At 35.4% G+C, this 26,736-nt stretch overlaps 1 protein-coding gene across 3 annotated transcripts; it reads right to left on the bottom strand.

Annotated features, from left to right (window-relative positions):
- Nucleotides 1-61: 61 nt before the first annotated feature.
- Cadps (calcium-dependent secretion activator 1) lies at nucleotides 62-23,930 on the bottom strand. Of its 3 annotated transcripts, XM_088046935.1 has the most exons (24): nucleotides 23,840-23,930; nucleotides 17,314-17,450; nucleotides 14,769-15,158; nucleotides 13,149-13,324; nucleotides 13,021-13,100; nucleotides 12,470-12,624; nucleotides 12,339-12,419; nucleotides 9,459-9,788; nucleotides 8,718-8,984; nucleotides 7,517-7,799; nucleotides 7,438-7,464; nucleotides 7,185-7,373; nucleotides 6,937-7,073; nucleotides 6,701-6,888; nucleotides 6,532-6,645; nucleotides 5,469-5,656; nucleotides 5,306-5,418; nucleotides 3,592-3,768; nucleotides 2,956-3,112; nucleotides 2,767-2,908; nucleotides 2,250-2,718; nucleotides 1,978-2,199; nucleotides 1,798-1,928; nucleotides 62-1,753 (listed from the first exon to the last, which is right to left on the bottom strand). In XM_088046935.1, exons 2-24 carry the CDS (start codon nucleotides 17,425-17,427, stop codon nucleotides 1,555-1,557), a joined length of 4,329 nt encoding a protein of 1,442 aa, XP_087903061.1. In that variant the 5' UTR covers nucleotides 17,428-17,450; nucleotides 23,840-23,930; the 3' UTR covers nucleotides 62-1,554. The 3 variants fall into 3 exon arrangements, with proteins under 3 accessions (XP_087903061.1, XP_087903060.1, XP_087903062.1); XM_088046934.1 differs by having other exon boundaries at nucleotides 7,444-7,464; nucleotides 13,021-13,324; XM_088046936.1 differs by lacking the exon at nucleotides 3,592-3,768 and having other exon boundaries at nucleotides 6,532-6,633; nucleotides 7,444-7,464.
- Between the last annotated feature and the right edge of the window lie 2,806 nt (nucleotides 23,931-26,736).

Below are 26,736 nucleotides of genomic sequence, written 5' to 3'. Positions count from 1 at the left end.
TGGCCAAACATCCCTAAAATGCGCGCGATATTTTAAATTTTTAGATTAAAAATGGAGACGGTTATCTTTTAAAACAATTTATTTACCATCAGTAAGTACAAGTTAGTTAAACATAACAATATTATCTAGCCTATAAATAATCATTCAATATAGGCTTCAAAATTTTAGCATCCTTTGGTTTGTTGACATCACAGGCCCAACATTCATTTACGAATCAGTGCTAAGAATTGCCATGACCGTTTTAAAGAGAAAAAAAATGGAAATGACTTGTCTTCCATAGGCAGATACAAGATGTTAGAATATATCAGAATTAATTTGTTTGGTTTGCAAAATAAAACGAGTTACTATGAAATTCAGTTAGTGACTATTTTAATTCAGTTACCCTACTATAAGTATAGTTGATGTTCATGAAAAGGCAGATAAAGTAATTATGAAATACGAACATCTGTATTTCTATATACACTTATATGGAAATATTTTAAACTTCAAAATTTTTAACAACCAATTGGATATATCTTTTTATTATATAGTGAAGTGATGAAGAGTTATTAATTTAAGACTATGTCGTCACCTATTCACATTTATCAAAAATTACGCATCAAAATTTTTGATATTCTATGCTACGATTACGAATTATAAATTTGTACTTGTCAATGTTTTCTGATGAAAGAGCTACAGAGAATTTTAAAAATATTAGCAGTAGCATGCAGTTTTACAATGGAAAATTCTCAATTAGTTATCGTTGTTATTTTAATCAGTTTATTCTAAATTTTAACTGAACAACATAGTAACTTACAGCTATTGATATACAGGCTGTCTTGTAACTGTAACTTTACAAACCGATGCCAGCACATAAAGCAAATTGCATATTTTAAAACAAAAACATTTTCAGTATCCATTTTGCCTACAACAATATATTTCTAAGATATGCGCAATGCTATTTATAGCAAATGTGCAGTAAGATACTGAAAACGTCGTTAATTTGCATTTTACACTAATTGCACAACCGCACTGGACCCGGATAAAGCACAAATTGATTGATATGTAACACAAGTAATTAGTTCTATTATTGTAACAGAGTGGGTTTTTACTCACTATAATATAATATATATACAAAATTTGTTGGATTTTGCAAATGTGATCAGGTAACAGGACTTAATTGTGTAGAACGGGTCCTGTGCGATGGCTGCTGTTAATATTTATTGTACCAATTCGCATGGTGTGTTCCTGAAGGCTTAACGTTAGATGTAGTGCCGTAACGACACTATATATTTGTAACTAAATTAGTTATTAGCTATATAGTGGTAGCAAATAAAGAATATTAGTGATTATTATTGGTTATTTTAGAACAATATTTATTATTGGTAAGAACGTATAGCATAGTCAACAAATGTCAACACACGGTACAAAAGTTTACTAAAATTGCTTTGAAATTATTTCAAATACCTAAATTTTCTATTAAGAGTTAAAAACGGACCATCACAATATCAGGCCAGTGCCAGCATTCACGTAACTCATGTGAGAAAATATAAGCTATAATAAAAATTTGCTCATTTAAAACCAACTGCTTGCGCCGCCACCAAATTTTGTACTTATTCCTCCTAGACCTTTTCCGAAAATATTGCCAACTCTTCCTGCTACCATATTTCCAATATTTGAGACGTAATTTCCATCTTCTCCACTTAAACTCTCCATAATTGTGACTTTCGTCTTGCTTCTGTTATCTCCTTCTTCTTCCATACCTTCAGATCCCCTGCAAACACAGATTTATGGAAAATACCTTATTTTATAACTCACCCTTCTCCCTGGCCCATTGTAAGAACACATGTAGCTTCTTCAGTTTGCATTCTCTGAGCTATTGTTTGATAAGCTTTGGAATTTAATTTGTCTTCCATTACGCCTTGAAGTTCAAAGTCGGAGTAGATTTTCTAAAATTTACAAATTACGAACGGATATAAGCCTTCCTTGGCTACATACCTTCACAATATGGGCAAGGCACGTACATTGGTATGGATGCAAGGTATGATCCAACCGTTCAGATAACCAGTTGCAAAGCATGTTGATTTGACTGGTGTACCACTGTTCAAAGAAATTTAGAATCCAGAGTTCATCCGTTACTTTACCCCTGATTTGGTCCATGCAGTTACGTGTGAAATTAACATAACCCTGACCCATATCTTTCCCGGACCCAGAAACATTCTGCAATAAACAAAATAATCCCTTGTTTATCCTCACCCTCTTTTATTTACCGTGAAGCTTAGAATCGAACCGATAAGACTCCCCTCATCGTACCGTGATAGTTTTGATAACGTCGCTTCCAAAACCGACATCAACTTGCTAATCATCCCTTGGTTCATGCTCGCCAAAGTCTTGTCGATTTGGTCATCGATTTTTGTGTGGTACTGATGAACATCAATGCCGTCGACAGCGCACAGTTTAAACGATTGGTTTTTTGCGTCTAAAATAACGTTGACCATCGCACACATTTCTGATGGGATGATGTAGTCGGTGGAGATGAAAGTGACGGATTTTTTCAACCACTGCTGGAACGCGGTTTCTGTTCTTTGAATGCACGATTCGATCATATCACAAGCCATAAGCTTCAAGCGCTGCTCTAGGTGTTGGCGGAACTCTGCGTCGGGCCAATGCAGATCTCTGATGAAGGACTGGAGAGCGTCTAGTTTCCAGAAAAGGTCTTCGGAGGTTGCGCAACCGTTTCTGGAAAAAAGTTTGTATTGAAGTCCGCGTTGGGGGAGTTGAATTTACCCCTTGACTTCCCAACGTTCTTTCTCAAAGCCTTTGTGGATGGACTGGGCTATTGAAGATTCCATGAGGTCGACATACCGCACCACTAACGGAGCAAAAGTGTCGCGAAGATGTTGATGGAAGCGTCCGTTCTTTAAATTGTCTAAGGAAAATAACTGTTAGGTTGGTTTGGATAAGTTTTGGTCGTACCATCAGTTCTGAGATAGTCGTTAAGTATTTGAAAAAGCGGAAAGGAGTCCCATGTGTCCGCCGGCTGTTCGGCTAGGACTCTGTCCATGTCGACGGCGAACAAGGACCAAAATATTTCAGCGTGTTCGACAAGTAAATCACTGAACCACGCAAAGGCCTGTGTGGAAAAACAGCAAATCATTTAAAGGTTCCACCTTTAGTAGCAGATCCAAATTAGGAAACAAGTCCCTGTAAACTGAGAAAATACAAGCATGCATTGATCAGGCGCTGACTGAGATACACAACACCAAGAGCGGAAATGAGGTCAGAAATGGAAGGCCCACATTGACAAGCAACAGCGAAATTTTCATTTCGGCTATAGCACATCGAGAAATCTGTTTGTTTAGAATGTAGAGTTGTGACAGATCGTGTTCAGTCGGCACCTGTTTGTGGTATCAGCAGTTTTCTATTGTAGTTTCATCTGTATTGTGTTTGTATATAGAAAGCTGTTGACGCACGTGTTTCCGCAAGGTCCAACATCATTTTCCTTGCGACAAACCTTCTATTATCAAGAAAATGCGCCATCCAGGACCGGACTTCCGAGTCCTGCATGACGATACCTACTAAAAATCAGAAAGAGATAGAAGATGTACGTGCCGTGGGGTCTGGTGGGGTGTAAGTGGCATGCTGAGGCATGCAATAGCGGAACACAGAGTTTTGCTGCTTGGCATCACGGCCCTGAGTGCCTGGAGCACCCGCAGCGGCCGAACTAGAGTTCGTGCCCGCCGAGGCTGCGGCTTGTGGCGACGGTTGCCGGTCTGCCTTGCGCAGCTGCTAGGTACATACACACAGAATTACACACAACATTAATACATTGGTACATGTGGGTTCATAGACACAGTTTGGTCTAGGGACTTCACTTGTCACTACACCAAACACGCTGTACATAGATACAAGTGACAGTATTTCTCAATCACATAGAAATAGAATGACACATCTTTCTCTAGAAGAGGGCAAGCAAGGCGTACAACCATTTCATTGCCCACTCAGAAAATCTAGCACCTCTTCAAACAACACAGATTTTCTGGTCTGGACATGTCTTAGTTTCTAAACCGATCAGGTTTAGATCATCTAGATCTAGTTCTAACATAGCACAAGACGGTTCCACTGAAATTTAGATTCTGGGAGAACCTCCTCCAATCAAACTTATAACATGAATTTGAATATTTAACTACTTAAAACTTTCCCCAGGTTTTAAATTTTTAATCATTGCTACATCTAGTCACACCATTAGAGGTTTAGAAGGTTTGGAATAGAAGAAGAATATAAAAAAAAAAGTAGGGATAAAAAAGTAGAAAACAAAGAGACAGTAAAAAAAGAAGAGTAAAACTGCACAACTATTTACATAAGTTAAGGTTGCTAATATTTTAATTTTAAAATTTTAATTTTACGGCACAGAATTAAAAATAAACACGCTACTTTAAAAAACGAAATAAAAAAAACTGAAATCCCGAAAAAAAATATCTTTTTATTCCGAAATCCTCTATAGAGTAGAAAGTGTAAACACTAGAAATTTGCGAACAAATAATTGTCTGCAGCCGCACTTATGCAGGGTAAACAAAAACTACGACACAAAGGAAGTATAACATGCGAAACAGAGACGCCGACAGTGTCGGTTAGAAAAATTTCCAACCAGGAATTCTTGTTAAAGAAAGACACTCCTGCTGTAACTACGAGAGAATTTGCGGAAAATGACCCAAACTTATTTGCGTATTTTATTTTGCCCGTATTATATTTCGCATGTTTTTACATAAAACAAAGTAATTACTATGCAAAATTTGCATTAACCGCTTTATATTAATTTATTTCAACCAATTCCGAGGAGAGGAGAACGTCAAGTGAAGTTATTTCAAATAGAACTAAATGATGGAAATAATTCCAACCAAAAATTCATCAGATATTCTTTTTGCAAATGCAAATTTCGGCGTTGCTGTTTATCAGAGATTGAATTTCACCTGTTTTGACGAATTTATTTGAAAACATTTGCATATCGCAACAAAACCGAAAAATGAGAAACACTGTTTCATTATTATAAGATACACAAAGAGGGTAGATCCTTTTGAAAACTCCTCGAGTATCAAAAAGATTTAACAGTTTATTTTAGGAACCGCAACAGCCTGCAATCATTGATACACGAAAATCACATGTTCAATAAATCGAAATCTTCTCTCCAGAGCCAAATGACGTCAACGCGAACTTCGAAACCGGGAAATCAATAAGAGTATCGATTTTAAACTATGATTGCAGAATGAAACGGCAGTTTTTGGTATTTCCTATAATAGAACGAAGAAAGCACGAAATGATAACTCACCTCGGCGTAATGTTCCTCATTTTGTTGTAATAAGTCAACACATAACTCTGCTAAGTGAATTAAATCATCTAATTTTTTGTTGGGTGGCACCATGGTTTCCCCTCGTAGGTCCTCTACAGGATCATTAAAATCATTTCTTAATCTAATAACAAATTGAACTTACCTTCGATCTTCGCTTCATTCGATAATCTAGTATAGTTAAGTAACGCAGCTGTTTCCAGACATTTCTTGATCATCCCACGTACTTCTTCAGGAGGCACTGGTGTAACTATATCTTTCATTAAAACCCTTTCCAATAACGAAAGGGTGGCTTTTAAGGCGCCCTCTGGTCTCCCAAAAGGAAAGCAATACCTGTAACACAGTTCCGGGACTTTTAACGTGGTTCGCAACAGGAAAAAATAGTTACTAAAAACTGTACAACAAAATGCAAAAATTGGAACAACAGAAAGCAACTGCATCTCCCGGCGCATCCACCATTTTGAGATGCGGTTTACCCTCGAATATCTTACAACAATCATGCGTGTAACTAAGTCCACTGAAACAAAATAATGCGAAGGCGTTTTCAAAGTCAAGTCATGCGATAGTTTTGTTATTAGATAACTTTGAAGCTAGCCCTCGTAGACATTTTTTTTAAATTTCGTGTTTCATGCAGCCAAACAACTGAAATAACAAGTCTGTTTCAGTGAACACTGAAGTGTAGGTGTGTCGAGTAGGATGTGTGTTAAAAGTAGACGGAATTTGTATTTTAGGCATCGAACTTTTGGTGCTTTGGTGAGAGAAATTGAAATTTTGCTGCCAATTGCATTAGAAGTGGCTTTGGCCTTGAATCGCAGAAAAGTCGTCAAAGCAAGTAAAGTTTTAGAACGATTTTTTCGGAAGAAAGTTAAACTAATGTCAGCTACGTAAAAAATCGTCATGCATGTAAAAAATTTTTGATCTAAATTTAAAAGAATTAGAAGCTAGCACTATTAATAACCATGTTGTGAACTATTTACAAAATTGACCTACGATAAAACGGTAAGCTAAGTTCCTGTTACTTACTGTTACCTTTGTATATATAAATTTTAATATCGTTTAATTTAAATATCTGTAAATAAGGGTAAAAAAAATGCAAAAAATAATACAATATCGAAATTGGTTGCGTCCATGATTCCATTGTAGTCCTTAGTGTTAATGTGTTTTTGTCGTGTTTGTAGCTATTCCATATGTATCTGAATGATCTTTACCTGAAATTGGTAATTTGGTTTTCTAATAAAACTCGTAATCGTTCCTTAACATCTTGAAACTTTTCTTTTTCTTCATGGGTGACGCTCCCAACGCCGTCAGGTCTAAAGTCATTGCTAGAGTTACCAATTAATCGATGAACTTTCTAAGCCCTAGTCAGAGTCTACAAACCTGTTTCCATGGACGTGGCTGGCACAGAACGCGAAACTATAATGTATAAGTGTAGGGTCAATCATAACATTTTTTTCTGCCCTATCTAACAAGTCGGATAAATAACATAAATGTCTATAACATCCACGCACTCCATATCTCGCACAGTATTCGTCTAAAACGAACACTTGTCCGGGACTAAACCACCCCTGTAACAATAAAATTGTACACCCCATCTTCCTTTTACACGATATTACCAAAGAACAATATGGGTCATTGAGTCTGTATTCTAATGTGAGGTTTTGCAGAAGTTTGAACAAAGAAGCGTGGTCAAACTGACAAGGATCCGCCGATATAAAATCCTCCATTCCATGTTTTCGTGCGCGATCAGCGTCTACCAAAATAATCATGGAAATTAGACGCGGTTTGCAACACCGTCGGAATTCATTCAACGCGGAAAATAATCAAAATACTTATTTTCCGGGTGAATCCGTGATAGTCCTACCTCCTTGTATTTTAGAAATAGTCGAATTTTTATCTTGGAGTGTAACGGGAGGGGTGGGTTTATGACTTTGTCCGGTGGCGCGATACATGGCCATCACCCACAAATGGCACTCGTTTTCGTCATCACTCGCGTAAATAATGCTATCACCTTCTCTAACCGCGTTAAAAAAATATCGGCCACCTTCCAAATCTGCAACACGCGATTTCAGCTCTGCGATGTTCTTTGAAAAAAAGAAAAAAGGGAGGAAACTTACGCTTACCCATTCCGACCATTAAGTTTGCTTAAAAAGAGCAAAACGATAGTCTTGGAGTGATTTTCAAAAAAGAACTTACCACTCGAAGCCTCGATGTAATCCACCGTATATCCGTCCAACTGCATCATTTCTGACGGTTCCGATTTTTTCTCTTTGTAACTGCACATCGCGAATGTATATTGCGAAACTTGAACCAAGACGTAATATCGCTTTTTCCATTTTTTCCACACGCTTTTTCCCAAAGCATACAGGTACCCACAGTGTTTCATGTTCAATGGTTTGTCCATTCTACACGCTATTCTAATCCGCAAATCTTGATCGGGCAGGTTTTTAGGTACGGTCATTTTGTGCCATTCGGGTACCTATATTATTTCAGGGCCATTATAGACAAGGAGCTAAGCTCGAAAAGTCCAAGTTCACACTATTTACGCCATAACTTCATCACACAACAGGATCTGATCAAATCAAATTCTGTTGCGGCATTTTTTTGTAGTCGTGGTTAAAATAGTGTAAACAGTTCTTTTTCGAGCCGAAATCTTGAACCACTTAATCACAGCTACCAATATTCGGACTAAATGTTTTGGGATCTGACGAGGTGGTTCCTAGTGTAGATTGGTATTGGTGAGTGTCGACAGTTGTTTTCCAAAACTGACCTGTCTACGTACCTAAGAACTACAACACACCCGAATTTCCCAAGAAAAGTGTAAAAGGTTGTGTGTCTATGACGAGATAGACGCACTTAAGACCCATTTCATTTTGTATGAAAAGCAAAACAGGGGAAAGTTGTCTAATATGATCCTGTCAAAAATGTCAACAATCACAGGCAACTTTACCCTGATGTGTAATGTGACGAAAAATTAGAGTAAAATAGGAAATTTTACCCTAAATTTTTGTGTCGAAGTTGTGTATTGATGTTTGCACAAACATGTAGTGTTTGAAATGGAACAGTGTCAAACAGTAATGAAATAATCTAGTAGTGTCATAGTTAGGTCATTTTTCATTATTTCGTATCGACCTCGAGTTGGCATTTGCTTCCTGTAAAATAGCGCTTATTTGAATGAAATTAGTTTTGCTGCAACCATCAATACAACATGGTGACGCTATTATGCAGCGCGTTGAACATTCGATTTGATTAAAGCCCAGACAAAGACGTCGCTTTGCTTTTCATATGCAAATGTTTGGATAATTTATTTGAAAATGAGTTTAAGTGGTCCAGCGTGCATTCGGTGGTTCAGCTACACATCTCGGAAGGGAAATTCCTATTTTCCGAATGTTCATACCTTTGATGAAAGGGGCGTCGGTTTGAGGGAGACTTTTCCCAGTTCTTTGTCTTCAAGAGCAAGCATTCCTGGATTTTCTGTGTACAGTTTTACTTTGACAATCGGCAAGGGATGCGTGGTGCAAAAATCGCCTTGTGTGTCCCACATGGGTTTGGAGGCTTCGGCTTGATCAGTTTGTAATTTTTCCCCGTTTTCCACTTCCATTGTGCAATACACAATTCGATTTGGCGCTAGAGATTTTAAACCTTTTACTTCCATTACTACTACCTAAAATAGCGACTCTAGAGAACTTGTTTCGGAACCGTGCGGTAAGACAATTATTATGGCGCACACTGACTGCTATTATTGCGGAGGATTGGAGGGATAACTTAGCAGAGTCAACTGGTCCAATTTTTAGAGCAGTGCTTAAGCTATTGAACATTATTATTATCATTAATAGATGGATGATTTGATCATGAAAATTGCGATCTTAAAATCAAAGAATCGTTTTTACTTGACTTATTTTCAGAGCTGCACTTAAAGATCTGTGATCATAAGGTCGCAATGTGGAGACGTAAGTCAATAAAATCTGAAACAAGTGCAGGGGATCTCAAAGTGACGTAAGAACTAAAAGCGTCTTAATAATACGTGAGAAGAGGGCTGTCAAACAAATTGAAAGAGAGTATAGAGCGCGAATCGAAGAGAATGAAATATGGGTGAGGTAATAGCTGCAAATGGTAGTCGATATTCAAATGAAATTACCTCTAATTGAAAAGTTAGCACAACATCAAGTTTTGTCAGTTGCGTATCACTGTCAGCTGAATCTCCTTCTAATTTTGCTAAAGATCCTTGCGATCTAAAAGAAGTAACATAATTCATCAAAAGATGCTTCACATTATACGGATTATTATGGTTATGCAACCTGTGATTATAGCGTTTTAGTTTTTGCAAGCCATATTTAGAGTCCATCGATCCTTTCGAAACTGGGAGAGATTCGAGATTCGCCATCAATAAATTTATTGATGACTTTAATTCCTCTATGTACAATGACTCCATTTCTTTCAGAACAAATTTCGGCATTAACTTCCGGTTCTACAATTCAGTCGCCATTTATAAACATCTATTCATCTCAATTGAAAGACAACATGACTAACTTTTTCTATTTTTAATTCCACCCCTCACCCCAAACTTTTTTCACGTTTTGCTAAACAGACAAATATTCCAAACATATCTCCATGGTGAATAGAATTGACAGCTTTTGTGTTCAATAATTTTGAGCGAACAATACCTAAACCGACAAACTGAAATGTTATATCCATCAACGAGCGCACAAACCAATTTTTAGTTTAATAACGTGCTTAAAATTAGATAAAAATATCGGCGTAACCATTAATATTATTTCAATAAAATATACATTTCTGTTAAAATAAATTCAAACAACATTTTTAAATAACCAAATGTAGCTTTACCAACGATAAATTAAAAAGCTAGACAGGTTATTAATTCATTCGTTCAATTGGTTTCGAATTTTTACGAATCTGAACAAAGTAGTATATTTTTCAGACCGTTAATTGCTGTTGTTAGGGGTATTTGAAAAACGCATTGTCTACATATTTCACAAGTCGTGCAAAATGTATTAATACAGACCTGCATCAGCGTACAACAAACGTTTCATTCAATTGATGTTTCTCCGCATTTCATTAATAACATTTTTGTAGTTTTACAATGAAAACGTACAATTTAGTTTCAACAATGCTTCAAAAGTTCAAACAAAATTCCTCTCAATATGTATGTACTGGAATAACTCATAAAGTTTTATTAGTAATAAACTGCTCGTTATGAGTAACGAGACTTGTTTATGGCAATTTATCTGAGTACAATCTATCTCTTAAAACAATGTTTAAAATTATACTATTGTTTGAATTAAATAATCGCAACAAAATCTTATTTTACGTCAAAATTGTAAGAAATATTTCCGAGTTCATGACTACACACTTCAAGCGAACTATACTTACTCATACATAAAATAAAAATAGACTTGTTTACGTACGATTCAGTTCCTTTTATATCAATCGTAAATACAAATACCGAAACGTCGAAAACATGCAGTACACTCGAAAAGAATGAATTTATTTTTATCTACCATTTGAATGAAATGGAACGAAGAAATGTTTCTATTTTGTGATGAGTGATGAGTATTTTGACGTTTTCCAATATACGAAGCGACTTGAAAAAAAATACCTAATGAAAACAAAGAAGAAGAAAAAAGTAGTCCCTTGGTAATTATTGTTTACGCTCAGAAAAAATAATTGTAAACAAAAATGTTTTCAGGAATCGCAAACTAGGTTTGAAAAAAGTTTCTGCGAATCCATTAGCTGTAATTGGTTAAAACATTGTTAGAGCAGTCTTGTTGGTAGATAAATAAGATTTTTCTTTCCATCATCGGATTATTGGGTTAATTAAAAAGATTCTAAGAAACTTTTCCGGCGCATCCACCATTTTTGTACGGCCAAATTTCAGACGTCCATACCACATATAATATTAAATGAACGTTACTTTGGCGTGTTTTGTGATCAGACACGGTCACTCATTTCTGATCATGTAAAAATAGCGTCTCCTTTTTGCGTTCTTCAAAGTTAAATAATTTCCTTTTTCATTTTGCGTCCGATGAACACATTCATTAAGCTTCAAGAATCGGACGAGAGGAAAGGTTTAATGTGGCGGCTAATGCGAGATGGAGGCACGAAATAAGGCGAGATATGAGAAAACTGCCAAAGAGCGACGCTATTCTTTACATTTTCTATTATCCTCGAACTACACATATGTCCTAGATGTTTAATTAACAGACTTGGAGGACTAGAGCTATATTGATTTTCCTCCGAGTCAATGCGTATAAACTCTTAAGGACTTTAACCACAAGCGCCTGACGAGATTTTTCAAACGAGGACGTGAATAAATTAGATTCTGTCCGTTTTTATTTCATTTAGCCGGTGCTCTAATTATTTTGATTAATAGTAATTTTGTGAGAAATTGGAATGTGTGCTTTGCAAACAAAAAGCCGAACGTTGGATGGGCGTTTTTGCTAGAGCACACTGTACATGAAGCGAATGTCGTAAAATTGGATGATTGAGTGGCTGTTTTTATTTTATTTGTTTAATCCCTTCCGTTTATAAAGTCGATTGTTGGGCGGCCTGCCCTTTGCATCAGCAGTGGGTGTTTTATCTCGGTACATTGGTGGTATAAAGTTACTGATTTTCTAAAAGGTTGATACGGAAAAAAAAACTTGTGGGTGGTAAACCGTTTGTTAAAATTGGCGCAGTCTTTTCCGCCCCTTTGTATTTCGTTTTCTTCTCACAACAACAAGCGTGTTTGTTTTTGTCGTCGATATGGGAGATTTTCATCAGCGAATTTCGAGTTTATTAATAGTGGGATTATATGCTCACAGTAGTGTTATGTGTCAAATGCACGTAATTAGATTATTTTCGATATGGGTTGCTGAGTAGCACAACGAAATTGATGAAAAAAGTCTGTTTTCTCGAAAACCCCCAACGGTGTTGACCTTAATATAAGATCCAATACGTTAGTAGATTTAATCATGTTGTCTTTCGATCAAATGTAAGCGAACAATGAAATGAAATTTACCTTTTCCATTTCTGCTACTTTCTGCATTCTTCCGTCTAACTCTCTTCTAATAGCGGCCGCTTGTTCGTCAGCCGAATCAAGCTAAAATTGTTCTGATTTTAACCCCCGAGTCAAAATAGAGCTGTTCTTACCATAAGGGCGTTAAACAAAAGTTGGTGTTCAAACTTTTTAACTCCCAGAATTTGTTGGAACATATCGTACAGTTGTTCTTTCGATAATATTAACTCCGAATTTAAAGACTGCTGTTGCATTCTCGAAGGCCTCTTGGAATCTTCATCGCCTAACCCTAGAATAATTTTTGCAAATTAGGCGATTATTATCGATCTGAGAGACGGAAAACTCCATATATTTTGTTAATTTTATCCCGACATTGGTTTTGAAGTTTTCCGATAAAAACGTCATTTTCCGACGACAATGCCGCATGTCTTCAACGAATTTCCATTGTACGGAGACAAAACCAATCAACAATTTAATCAAGCAAAATTTTTACTCCTGTTTACCCAGCGTTTATGACCGGGCAAATTGGGGCAACTTGACGACAGCAAAAATTCTAAAGAAAGTGACGTTGTGGTCAACACCCCCGTTCAATCAATATACGTGATCTTGAGGCAAATCATTCTCTAAAACTTTTATCGAATGGCTTGCAGCACACAACTGTCGCAAATCTGTTTTGAGGACTTACCTTTTAGAATACAGTCGAATTTGGCCATCCATGAGGTAAAAACAGTTTCTTTGCTTAACCCTTCCATTTCCGGCAAAGACCTGCCAAAAATCAGCGATAGAAAACGAAAAAACGTGAAAAACCCATACCTAACGCGTTTTTCGATATTATTCCTAAAAACTTCTCTAAAATCGTATTGCGAACAAGCACCAGATTGCACCATTTTGACTACCCTCTCCGATTTGAGGAATACATCGTAGTAATTTTGTACAGCGTTTTGGAAAGCTTCATCCGCCATTATTTGAGTTTCTCCTTTCAAAAAACTCTGAAATCATGGGAACATTTGAATAGGTTCAAATCCTGATGTTCTACTGCTGCGTTCAAGCAAGTAAAATCACTTTCATCCATAATAAAAATAACGCATTTTCCATGTAATCTTTGCAATGGCAGAAAAAATTATCGCCGGAAAATACAAACGGGAGATGTCGATTCTACTCGTTCTGCTGAATGAAGTTAGCGAAAATGCAATCTTTATTATGTGCAGCAAAAAAAGTGCAACTACAAGTCTTCGGTTACGAACGCTACGGATAAATCGATTCCCGTAATAGTTCGTCAACACGTAAAGCGAGCAGAATTTTTCTAAATTATAAATGTGTGGAGATTTTCTCGTACGTTTCATCCGTCCAAACTATAAATTTTTTAATGGTTGGATTTCAAGAATCCTTTTTAAAACCATGTGAGTTATGATCGCCGTTCTATTAAATTAATTCTTTCTCTTCCACACATTTTACTAATTTTACGAGCCATTAAAATTTTGCACTGATTCCTCATGATAAGTTTTGAGATTATGCGCTAAACTGTTCGAAACATAAATCTGCATAATTAGGTCGATGCTAGAGGAGATGGTTGCGCGTATTATCCTTGACTGTGTCACTGATTTTATTAAATTCGGTTCTAAAATTAGACAAACATTTAGATTTACTGGTCTGAAACATACATCCGTGTTTACCGAGAGCAATTATCTCTAATTACTTGTTGGTTACATTTCGAATATTAGTAGAAAAGTTAATTTGAAAGGTCAGTGCATATAAACCCGACAAAATGTTGCAGGTTTTGCATCGCATTATTAAATAAAAAAAACTCTCTATCGACATATTTTTACCCACGAAATGGCAAAATTATTAACAAATTTCAGCCGATGAAAATAGCATTTGACAATCAGTTGGTGGCTATTATAAAGTTTGACTTCTCATTCTTATCAAAACAAGAGCTCGTGTATAGAAAATAGAACAAACCCGATAACTAGATTTCTCTAGGTAAAAGCCTGAAGATAAAAGAATCGCCTTCAAAGGTCTTTAGCTTGAATAATAGAATCGTAGGAATTACACAAAGGAACTTCATTAATAGGAGTAACACAAAGGATTCGCTTGCTTAGAATATGTAGAGCTAAAGATATCGAAACGTTTCTACAAATTTAATCAAATTAATTCTGGTGGGCAAAAAGCGCAACTGAGATCTAATGGTCTCGGCTTTCTGTTTCATTAATTGATCATAATTCAATAAATTACAGATCAATGTTCACACGTCTGGAAGTACGTTTTATCATTAATAAGAGTATGGATGTTCGATCGTCAGTCGAAATTGGCAGTTAAGGCCAAAACGAAATGATTTTTCCATTAAATATGTGCTTGAATGAGAGAAGCGTGCCTGGCGTAATTAGTTCGTTTTTGTTGATTAACCAATTAAATAGAATTCCATTCGTTTATTACCTGAAATCTGGCGGTAATAGTTTCTAATTGGTGTTTTGTGATTTTGGTCTGACGTCGCGTCATATCCGTTGGTTGCTTGGCGTTAAAGGGATAAGCAATACATCTCGAAATGAACACGTACAACTGGATACGCCGTTTCCTTTCTTCTTCTTCGCGTTCCTGCTTCTCTTGGAGGTCAACTTCGGTTTTCTCGGAGGCCACGGAAGGGGAAGGGCTTGTGGGTCGAGGCAGGGAATTTGCACGGGATGAGCCTATACTGTGACTAAGGGTTTCGGCTGATACTGCACTGGAAGGCGATAAAGAACGTTGGAGGGCCGCTGTGTTATTCGGTACCTCCAAGTTCCCACTACCGGAATCCGAAAGATGGGCATGGTAAGGAGAAGCTTCTGCCTGCAAAAACGAAAAACCGCGCTCACAGACTCACGTTTTCAAAAGTGTATACAAATTATCCTGCTCTGGATGTTTAATTAAAGTTGAATCGCGTTTATTACCACATAAAACTTACTACAAACATGTGAGAGATATTAAAGTCTATTATTCAATTTCCTGCCTGATTTCAGTTGTACCCGAAGAACGTCGAGAATGGCATTCGTCATTTCACAATTTATGAAGTAATAAACTACATCTATAACTTTCCGTTTAGTAATGTTATTAAATATTTTACAACAACCGCTTATCCATATTTGTTTGAAATTACAAATCTCTTCACACAAAGTAAGAGAAAACGGTAAAATGAATATATTTTAGGCAAATTTGTCATTTATAATATTTTAGATTTTGTAAAATTTATTAGAAATTAAATTGATGATATTCTCATAGTAAACATAACATAAAATAGAAAATTAAAAGTGCACTAGTTAAATGTACATTGCATAGTTTATTACTTCATAAAACGTCTTGAAGAATAACCTCGAAAGCCAGAGAATGTAAATTTTTATCAGCCTAGTATAAAAGTCTATTGAGGAACTGTAACATTTATATCATTTTTATTTGAGAAAACAAACACAGCTATGAAATTGTTATTACCACAATTTCAACAACACCAAATTATATTCATAAAATATTTTTTAACGACAAAAACAAGAGGAGATTCTGCATTAGATTTGCGATATTAGGCTAATTAGTAAAGTAATTAATGTCGCTTATCTTCAAACACCTTTAATTCAGTTTTTTTTGTAACTTCATTCCATACCATTGCTCAGAGAAATCTAAAGATCTACTTTTCTAATCAACTTCAGATTTGCATCTACATTCTTTTACCACTTTATGATTTATGAAATTCTACCCATTTAATAGTTTTTATATTTTTAATTAGAATAATCAATAAATGCTCGGCCATTGAGTTAAAAATAGCTCAGCATAATGTAGATATTTATTTCAAATGTAAATAATCTAATAATAGTGGGACTATCATGAAAAAGATCGAAACAGTGTTTTGGAGTTACTTTATTAACTTCTACAAAATAGCTAAATTTTGTTACATTTTTAAAAATTCTGCAGCACAACTTCAAACTATATATTACGTCTTTGTTTGTCGAGAAGCAAACATGTTTCCGTAATAAAGTTTCCATCACCAAAACGTGGCTATAATAAACTTCCTCATCAATAATATATTAGCCTTAATGAAATTAACCCCGATACTACTTATACTTGCAAGGTGCTCTTGAATGTTTGAGGTGTTAAATTCACAAAGAACTTTTTTCACCTTATGGCAAAATAAAATTTTACTATGCTATACAACCACAATAACCTGCTTAAGTAGAAGAAAAGAAAAATGACCGTAGATTTAAATCAAGAAAAGGTATAATTCTGAGATTAGTTAATAAAAGTCGTCTGATTAAAAAGCCTGATTTTCTTTCTTGCTGGCTAAATCTCATTTTAGCTAACACGGTAAATCGAACAGTTTTCTGTATCTAAATTATAGCCTGATGTAAGATATGTCGCACGCAACTAAAATAATCAATTTAAAAATTTGTTGATAACGACATGCATAGAAACACAAAGTCAATATTGGACCTAAATGCATTTGAATTTCGGATTCCACTAAATATTGCTGCGACTATGTTGCATGATTAACATTTGACAAGATACGTATCATGTTCTATTCAAAGTAATTATTATAATTAATTATACAGGGTGATTCGGCTGGTAAAATACTGAGCGGCACTTTATCAAGTATCAGTCTCCAACACCCGGTATATTAATTGTCGAGCATTGAAGTACCCTTTTATTTGATTAAACGATATTATTCATTTTCTAACGTCCCCAGGTAAGAACTTGAAACATCCCACGAGAAAATAATTGTGTGGAACAAAATAACTTACAAAGTTCAGAGTTCACAGTGTCACGAGCAACTTTCTCGTTGTTAGCAGATGAACATTTACATTTGATAATAGTAACGCGACCGCGTCTTAACTGAGCCCTTTTAAGTTCGTAAGAGGATTGTATTTGCTTAAGGGTTCTCAGGGATGCCGACCCAGCGTATGTAAAGAGTATGCAAATTTATGATAACTGTAAATCCAAATCACATTAAAAAAATTCTTACCGGGTGGTGGTGATGGTGGGTCTGATGGTGATGGTGACCGGCGCTATGGTGGCCCGCATGTGGAGGACCGTGTTCCTCTTCACTATCTTCTTCAGAAGAAGATGGATCAATCATCTTCCTTGCTTCTCTTGTCCAATCTACAAAAAGTCGGTTTTATTACTCGAATTGAGACAGTGGATGTGGGAGAAAATCAATACTGCAGCTTTTTGTTTTATTTTACTACTTTACTACAAAACCGGAGAAATTTCAAACGCGCATTAGCCGGAGAATAAGCACTAAAACAACTCTCAAGTATTAAAAAACATTTGGACTAAATATTAACGTTGAACTTGACCGGAAAATGAAATAGGAATGTCATACAACACGTGTAAATGACGAGTAGAATTTCACGTTTTATGCTGCTTTAATTTGAAACTCGGTGTGCATTTGAAATAATTGCACTACAAACACGAGTGGGTACTTTTAATAATAAATTATCTCGTGACCACTTTTTCAATAATTTTCAATATTTTATGCTGAATTAATGCAGCTATGTTTACTTTCCTTCGTGCTTTAGTTTCGCACTTTTTATACTACACATATTTTGTTCAAACTTTCTTCCGTCCAAAAATCAGGATTAGTTCCAGAAGAAAAATGAAAACGTTTTTGTAACTCGCGCTTTATTACATTTTTCTTCAAATTTCTCTTTGTCGCTAATGTATAGAATTTATTGATTTCCCTTGTGTTTGATAATTTCAAGTAAATAAACAATAAACACGCGTGGTAAATAAAATAGCGCTTCAAAACTTGTTTCCACAACTTAGATTTGCGTTAGTGTAGTTCGAAGTCACATTTTTATTGTTATTTTGAACAAAATGAAGACCAAAAGCGACATTTCGATAAAATATGTATTGTGTGATGTACAGAAAAGAATACGTGTTGAGAATATGAGTCATATTGTTAAGCCCGGAACTAAGAAAACCACTGTTATTGTTTCTGAATGTTAAGTTGAGTGTAAATACTCATCAACTGGAGGACAACAAACATCTGCAACAACGAATCTTTTCACAACGCGTCCTAGAATCCCGGAATTTTTAAACAACGTTTCAAGAAAATTCCGTTCCTACTTTGTTCAAAGATTCAAGTACAATTTCGATTTTCCTATTATTGATCGAGTGTTATGAAATTGGAAAACCTGGAAAATTTTCTCAAAAGCTAGACCTCGTCCGTTTACAATAATAATGTGGTATTGTGGTTCTAGTGATTGAAACGTGTTAGTTATTTAAACATTTCGCTCGGAACAGATTGAAATGTGTTATTGCTTCCTACCTTGCATTCAAATTGGAGTTATAGAAAATTATGTATCTTGAGGGCACAATACAAATTATTATAAATGAGCTAGAAAGTTGAAAATGCGCTTAGTTAAATATAGTGTTGACAAGACAAGACAAATACTATTACACAAAAAGCAAAGTCCTTTTATTTGTCTGTCTGTAATCCGTTCGAAAATTGAATCGAAACACTAATACAATCTAACAACCTTTTCTCGTTGTAAACTTAAGCGCTCATGTCACTGTGGTTAATCCTACACGAGTCGATAATGCAATTAGGGTTGATATTCGAAACGGAAGATGATCAAATAGTCGATCATTAACAAAGCTTTTTGCTTTTTAAAAAAGTTTTATGATTTGCGCACCATAAACACGAGCTTTATTAAATTATAACGTGAAGCACATAATTGCACTACACTTAGTTAGTTCAATTAACTGCAATGAATGAAATTTTGAAGTGGAGCTGGGCTTTTCAACAATATCAACGCGGAAGGTACTTAAAATAATTTATGTTACTTTGCTCGTTTTGAACTTAGATGAAGCTTTTTAATTAAAAGTATAAGAGGAACAAAAGAAGTTATTTCGAAGTCACAGAATTAAATATATCGAACACACAAGTTCACAAGTTTATTTTTATTCAGTAGCGCTGTCATAGAACCGATTTACTCGTATTTCTAGACTCTGACGTCCTGCAAGATCAAAATATACTTGTCTAATAACCTGCTATTAATATTTTCAATAACCTCAATTATCCACAGGACGATTTTGTAACTAGAAATCTAATTAAACTTGTATTGATTTATATTTATAGTGTTAATGGTTAGTCACTGGTGTTTGAAATTTGGTGGATGCGCCGGGTTAATCAAAATGGCATTTTTTTTCAGTGATTGGAAAATTATAGTTTTTTTAAAGATTTTGGCATAAAATTAAATATAAAAATAAGCTGCTAGACAAAGTAGTTTCCCACTTGTTAAATTACGAAGTAATTTGTCTACTCACACTGAGTAATATTCTAGGATCCTGTTATTACACAACCTTTCTACTGGATGATGGACATCTCGTTTTGCACGAGAAAACACAGAAACTCATCCATATAAATACACCACATTTATTTTCAAATAAGAACAAAAGAAAACACAAACGTGCGAAGTACAATAAATGAGGAGATCATGAATGATGAACGGAAGATACAACAGGTCATAGCAAATCCTGGAATTGCGCACACTATTCACGTGCATGAATCATTATCAGATTATATAGTAATACGTATCCCGTAAATAGTACAGAACTGATAAGCACTGAAAATAGAAAGTGTACGCAATTCAGTTTTGACGTTTATTTGTTGAAAATGCGCAAAATGAAGTCATTGGCCTCGAAAACGTCTAACTGGGGGATTTTAGATAATTAAGTTTTTTATTGAAGCCCTTATTCTGCCGCAGAAAAATTGAAAAGTAGAAAGGAAACTCGTGCCCCATTATAATATTCCATAAATTTTGCGTTTTAGAATAATAATTGTTATTATAACAAACGTCATTTTTGAACGGTTAGCCACAATTATAGATTTTGTAATTAATTATTTCGAATTTCGCAATAAACGCATGTCATTCATTAGTCAGGTTTATGGTATACCGAAAGTAAACAACAAGCATTAATTTTAATAATCTGAAATTGCGTCGAGATGTTATCGCACCAATACACAAATTAGCTACGGTTGTTTCAATTCATTAGTTCATTTGGTCCTGGAAAACAAATAGAAGCTTCAGCAGAATCCTCTTTTATTACAACCATCAAAAACGTGGGTGCACTGTAGATTAGCAAATTGCAATAATAAATGATGATATGCTCGAAGCGAGTTCAGCAATCGATATTTGAACCTTAAACACATAATAGGCAGATAGCTCGCAGCAAAATTGCAGCTTTTATACAAAGGAAGTACTAATAATGTACATTATTTTCTCTTAAAATCATTATTATGACGGAGTTTTTAACAAAGAAACTTTAAACGCATTATGTGCTCTTTGAACTCGAAATAGCTAGAACACGCCATGCTTTTATAACAGACAAATCGTAAGGTGCTAATGTTATTGCTATTATAAACAACTGACTGACGACCAGATTTCTTTTTACGTCACTTTGGCGTCAGAGTGACGTAAAAAGACTTCAAACGTAATTTTTTTAACGCTTCATGCCCAAACCATGTTAGCGACGCCATTCCGTCTTGCTCTGTTTCTACAAGAAAAAAAAATATGGAAAAATTAGACGCCATTTTACTTATTTGAAGCCGAAAAAATACGACTTTACTTAAAGACAAAATTATTCAAATAAATAAAGTCAAAACGCGAAAATTTTGAATCAAGTTTTCTTAGAAAAATAAATAAAATCTCTATTATTTCTAGTAAAGGCAATGACCAAATTCTTATTTTTAAATAGCGCAAAACCACATGCGTGCTAAATGATATAGTATGATTAGCTAACTGTAAGTGTTTTGCATGTATCGATTATTCTAATGGCGTGGCGACATTAACTGTATTTTATTTAGTTAAGGTTGAACTAACTCAAATTAATACTAAACCAGTGAGTGCACATTTTCTGTTAATTTGATGTAAAACCAGCACATGCCGAACTCCCACTTCTTTTAATTTGTTAATGAGAGCAGAGTAAGATGAGGGTCCTCGTACTGGTTCCATATCAATGAAAGCCCGGTTTACTTTTTCGCTGAAAATTTCGAAACGCAGCGAAAATTTGTTAAAAATAATAAATCTGAGTTCATTTCGTCTATTTCATGAGAAATGCATGTTGTTCAATTCATCGGTGAAATTGTATTTCATAAGAACATGAATAATAAACAGTGAATAAAATCGATAATACTAAAGATAACCGTAAATTTTTAAAACACGTGTATGAAATAAACGAACAGGTACTTCACATATGTTGCTCATAATGTCGTTCGACAAAATGCGACATTGTCAAAACGACTGGCTATTTATTGGTGAACATTTGACGTTTCCACAAGATAGCTCTGAAAAGGCGGTCTGGTCATTTTTTGTTGGCCGGTAATGGAAATGTCAAAATTCAGCTTTTATGTGCCGTTAGGTTGGCTTTTGATCGCACTTTCACCCTCGTTTCACCTTTACTAACGTCGTGTTTTCGTTCTTATTACAAAGAATATATAAAAAATTTACAATGAAGACGGTGGACTTGAAGTTTGGCACCTATTTAATTACAACGTAAAACCGAGACTTTTTAATTTTTGATAATTAATTGACCCTAAATGTATAAATCCCATTTCATTTATTTGAATGCGATAAAAATTGATGATAACATAAATTTTACAACGATTTTATTGGTGATGCTTATCTTTTGATAAATTTCAGTTGTTAACCCTGAAACGGAATACGAGGGAGGGAATTATGAACGAGGATATTACTGGTGCATCAAAATATATAAATATATTCTGTGGTAAAACAGAGCGTGCTTGTAATTTTCCGCCACGGTTATATAAATCAGTGCTAACGATCCACACGAAATTAGACAAAAAGCACTTTTAGTTCCAAGTACCACATTACGTAAAAGTTTCGAGCTTGGTATAGTCGACAGCAATTAGAAGCAGCACCATCTTGAAACCAACTACGTTTAGAAAAAATCTTACAATGAAATGGCTTTGGTTGTCTCGGTTTAGTGACATGAAAGTTCTAAACTGAAATGAAACTTGTAACTTTAACACCCAGTTGGGCGAAAGTATTTTATTTGGACAAATGCCAGTGGCCATTGTAAAATTTTGGTATAAAATCAACGACCCAGTAACGCACTTAATTAATTTCACACCGTCGCTGTTAAAACGCCCCGGGAGCCAAAATAAACAAAACAAAGCCTTGTTCACTAGCGAGAAAAAGGGAGCCTCTACTTCTTCATGGGGATCCCCAGATACAGTAATGAGTCACGAAACTTTACGTGCATTTTAAATTAATCGAAATGAATTATATGTCAGAGATATTTTACGCATTTCAGTTGCAGCTCTGCCCTGATGAAAAAGCGGCTAATTTTTAATAAATTCAAGCGCACGAATTTAATTAGAAAAAAGAGAGTAGAGATAGAGCGTTTTAAAAGCACAGCGCGTTTTACCACAATTGTCTTTATTTGTTTGAGTTGCGGACAATTATATATGAATAGTATGTTAACATTTCAGAATAAAATCAAATAATGTAATTAATTAACAACCCACGGAACGTAATTTGATACTTGTCAAAATTCAGTCCGTTTGAATAATTTTTCAAAACCGATACATTTTTTTTAAATCATTCAACATTCCCGCATTGATATAAGACAGGATTTAATTAAGCCACAGTTTATTAAAAATCATTGAACCCTATTGTCACTAATTTACGATAAGTTGAGAGAAACACGAAGCGCAACTGTTCTTCATTGCACGATAATATGTAGTAAAACACGCGTCAAACTACGAGGAAAATACTATTTTATGTTGTCAGTTTCGTAGTTTGAAAAGGAGTGACAGAAATGTAAAAAAATAATCAAGAAAAAGCACAGCAAACTTAGGAAATAACATCTTAACCATTTACAACTGGAGTCTAGCGAGATTTTCTGAGCGGCTCAAAGATTTTCTAGAGATCATCTCAGATAAGTTGTAATGCTGCGTTCGAGGGCGACTTAAACGAGGTCTATTACGTAATAATTTCACTGTTTAAAGCTGTTGCAAGGATGTGGTTTTGGTTTTTTACAATCGTTTTGAAAAAGAAGGAGACGCCTGCAAACTCTTTTCGATTTGTTTGAAAGAAAAAGTTTTTAGGCAACAATGAAGTGGTGTTTATCTTTAAGTTTGCAGAGCAAGTTGACCAAGTATGAGCAGTCTGATTCCAATTAAATCTTGTGTGGTGTCGTAAAGTTACGTGACATTTACTGCCAGAGCTATAAAAGCTGAGATCAGAAATTCCAAAAACTGAACTTTGTAGTTTAGTGAAGTTTTCTCGCACAGTTCAAAATTGAATGTTTCTGATTTTTTGGGATTTGGTCGGACGTTAGCTTAAAAAAAAATTGTATAGAATGTAAAGTCGTGGAAGTGACCGCGGTGCCGCAAAACGTGCAAAGTGTAAGATAGCGTGCTTATGTAAACAAGATCGATGTTCTCTATAAAATGTAGAATTTCGAAGTTTGTCCTGCCACTAAGAAGCATGATGTGGTGTTTTGGTGTCTAAACTAACCTGATTAGTTCAGTTGGAAAGTGTTTCAGGATCGGTGTCGCTATCCCATTCTGCGGAGCACACTATTCCGAGATGGGCACTAGGCAGCCACAAGAAGCATGCCTTGGCCAGAAGAGGCGTCGAGTTAGCAACGACGACGGCACACTGTGACGGCGATGACTGTGCTTGCAATGTGGGGCATTAGGTACTTGTAAAAAAGCTCGGTATTGATTTCCCGTTGGTGCAGCTTGGAGAAATGTGACCTGAAAAGTCTTCAGTATACTGTACCTACTATCTGCGTTGCGCAGGTTGCGTACTTGCGGACGTCTCTTTCCGCGACGCGCAAGCGTCGCAATTTTACCATCAGAATAGGGGGAATCGTTATTTTAAATGGACTATTGCGCCTGTCCTTCGACTACTTTCCTCATAAAACATCTCGCATTATCGCTCCAAATTCGCTATTCTTCTACCAGGCCAATTCATTGACGGACAAAGATCCCTAATTGGATAATGCATACCTTAATTGTATCGACTCGCCATTTGCTTAAGATTTTCTATTTGCAATTTTGTGGTGTCTAGACTACTTTTTCTGAGACCATTTTGTAGCAGAATACTACTCCTAATCTGCTTTAGGTAACCTCTGTTTGACGAAACTCTTCAAAACGTGGAAGACCAAACAAATAAACTTTGTTCAAGAGCTTCAGAGAGTCAAAGGTACTTCAAACTTCTTTTCTTCATTGGTTACAGAATTGTGTTGTTTTGTAGGACGTTCACCCTCTGCGCTGATGCTCTATTTACAGCTTATTGCCGATCTTTAACATCCCAGTTTTACTAGATATTTCACGTCGGATTTATATTACTTCTATTCCGTTTCAGATCAAACAAGAAAAGTATCGGCAAACAATATTTCTGCTTCAACTCATTTTTCTAGGAAATTCAAATTGACCATCACAATCGAGACGATAATTATACAACTAATTTTACACTTTGCATCTAAAAAAAAAACGCCCAAATCATTTTTTCAAATTTAGTCTAATTTCGAGAAAAAACAAATAGCTAATTTTAACAATGCGCCACTGATCGAAATTGCTTTTTTAATTGGCATGCCGGATTTTCGTGTTATAATTTTGCGCTAATTTTACCCGTATTAGAATCAGCAAAAATCATTATATTTTTTGTACTTCAGGAAAAAAAATCCGAACCTGTTTAATTTAAAACAGCTCGTGCTAGACACGTTTATGATTTTAGCCGCTGCTTAATTAGTCTTGTTTCCATCCCCATTCATTTTAATTAACGTAGAATTCCATTTCCATAATACAGGTGCTCCAACACAGAACCGGACTTATTTTTCGTTGGTACTATTGTTAGTATAAAAGAGAGTACGGCCCTGTTTAGTGCGGCTAGAATTTTATTTGCGGAGTTGACAGAGTAGAGTCAGCGACGGCACAATGAGTCTATCCAAAAAAGCGACTTAAATTTTTTGGAGAACTTAAAGAAACTGAGGAAATTGTTACTTTAAAAGGATCTAGGTAAGAGAATAAAAACAGACTCACCTTGTTTTAAATTATCTTCTTTATATTAATTAACCAGTTAACTTTTAACCGGAAGCAGGGGTTTCAGCATCAAATCCCAAAGCCTTTATTCCATCATTTAATCTAAAGAAACCGATGTCATCGATGACTCATTCCGCGTATTGGCCACTTGTCGGACTAGTTTTGAACACCTGCAAGGTCGGATTTTCGTTTTTTATGTCGGGCACACTTCTATATAAAAACTTGTTTTGTTTTGAATAGTGTAATCGACCTGAAAAAAGCCGCTCTAATAACTGAACCACTTTCACTTAAAAACCAGTCGAAGAACAGGCTCTGACGTCACGCTGTGTAGCTTATAGTACGACTGGTTGCAATGTGAGCAATTATAGGTCGTTGTCAAGAGTTTATTTTAGTTGATTAGGGCCAAAAGGCATTAAAACTTTACATGTAATTAAAAGCTATTCATAGAAATTAAATTGTCGATTTTAAAGGCGAAATATTTAAAGTAAGATCCATCCAAATAATGCCGATTTTCACTTTACAGAAGAAAAAGTACTGCCGCCAATACGGGTATACTTTTCCAAGTTGAGACTCGTTTTTATGAGGGTACGTCTTTGTGTAAAATTTAAATGGCTCTACAATGCAGACCACAAATTGTGGTTAACTCATCACTAGAGTTCGACCAGGACCGCACCGGACACAACAGTGCTTTTGGTGCCAACTCTGTTCGAAATAGTAAACCATACATACCTATCATAAGCCAATTCGATCAAAACTTTTTTTGTCATGATTTAAATGCTGTTGATGTGTCCAATGATAATTTGACAAAAGTTTGCTAATTAGCGTAATGATGCTGTACATTGGATAAGAATAAAATTAGTTTTAAATTAGATTAAACTGTTTAATCATCGCTCTGATAATGGTAGGATTGCTATCAAAACACGCGTCAACATTTTTTGCGAAATTTGGTGTTTGGAAATATGTAAATTGTATTTATCAAGATTTGATCCAACAATTTTCTGTATCTGAAACTGTACCATTACAAGAGTTAGTTTATCTCAATTTCTGTAGCCAAGCACAATAGCAACATTTGGTGAAAAATTTGGAAAAAAAGATCTTGTACAGATGAAAATTAAATGACGTCGGCCAGGTACAAAAGTTTGCTTAAACTCTATTCAAATAGTTTTAGAAAAACTGTCTCCTCTCGTCTTGTTGGAAAATTTAGAGATAATTCCATAATACCCTCAACCCGTTGGTAAATCCTAATAAGGGCAGGTTTTAAGGGTTAATCAGGTAGTCTTAAGCAGTAAGGTGTTCGGTTACGTTCTATTTGTTTGTTTGTTTTTCTGGTTGTGATTTTACTAAAACAGTCTTTTTCAAGACTCC

The sequence above is a fragment of the Gnatocerus cornutus genome, chromosome 10 (assembly GCF_029298725.1).
Source record: "Gnatocerus cornutus isolate USDA-ARS CGAHR chromosome 10, icGnaCorn1.1, whole genome shotgun sequence".
NCBI classification, from domain to species: domain Eukaryota; kingdom Metazoa; phylum Arthropoda; class Insecta; order Coleoptera; family Tenebrionidae; genus Gnatocerus; species Gnatocerus cornutus.
This window is presented reverse-complemented; position numbering and strand designations above follow the sequence as displayed.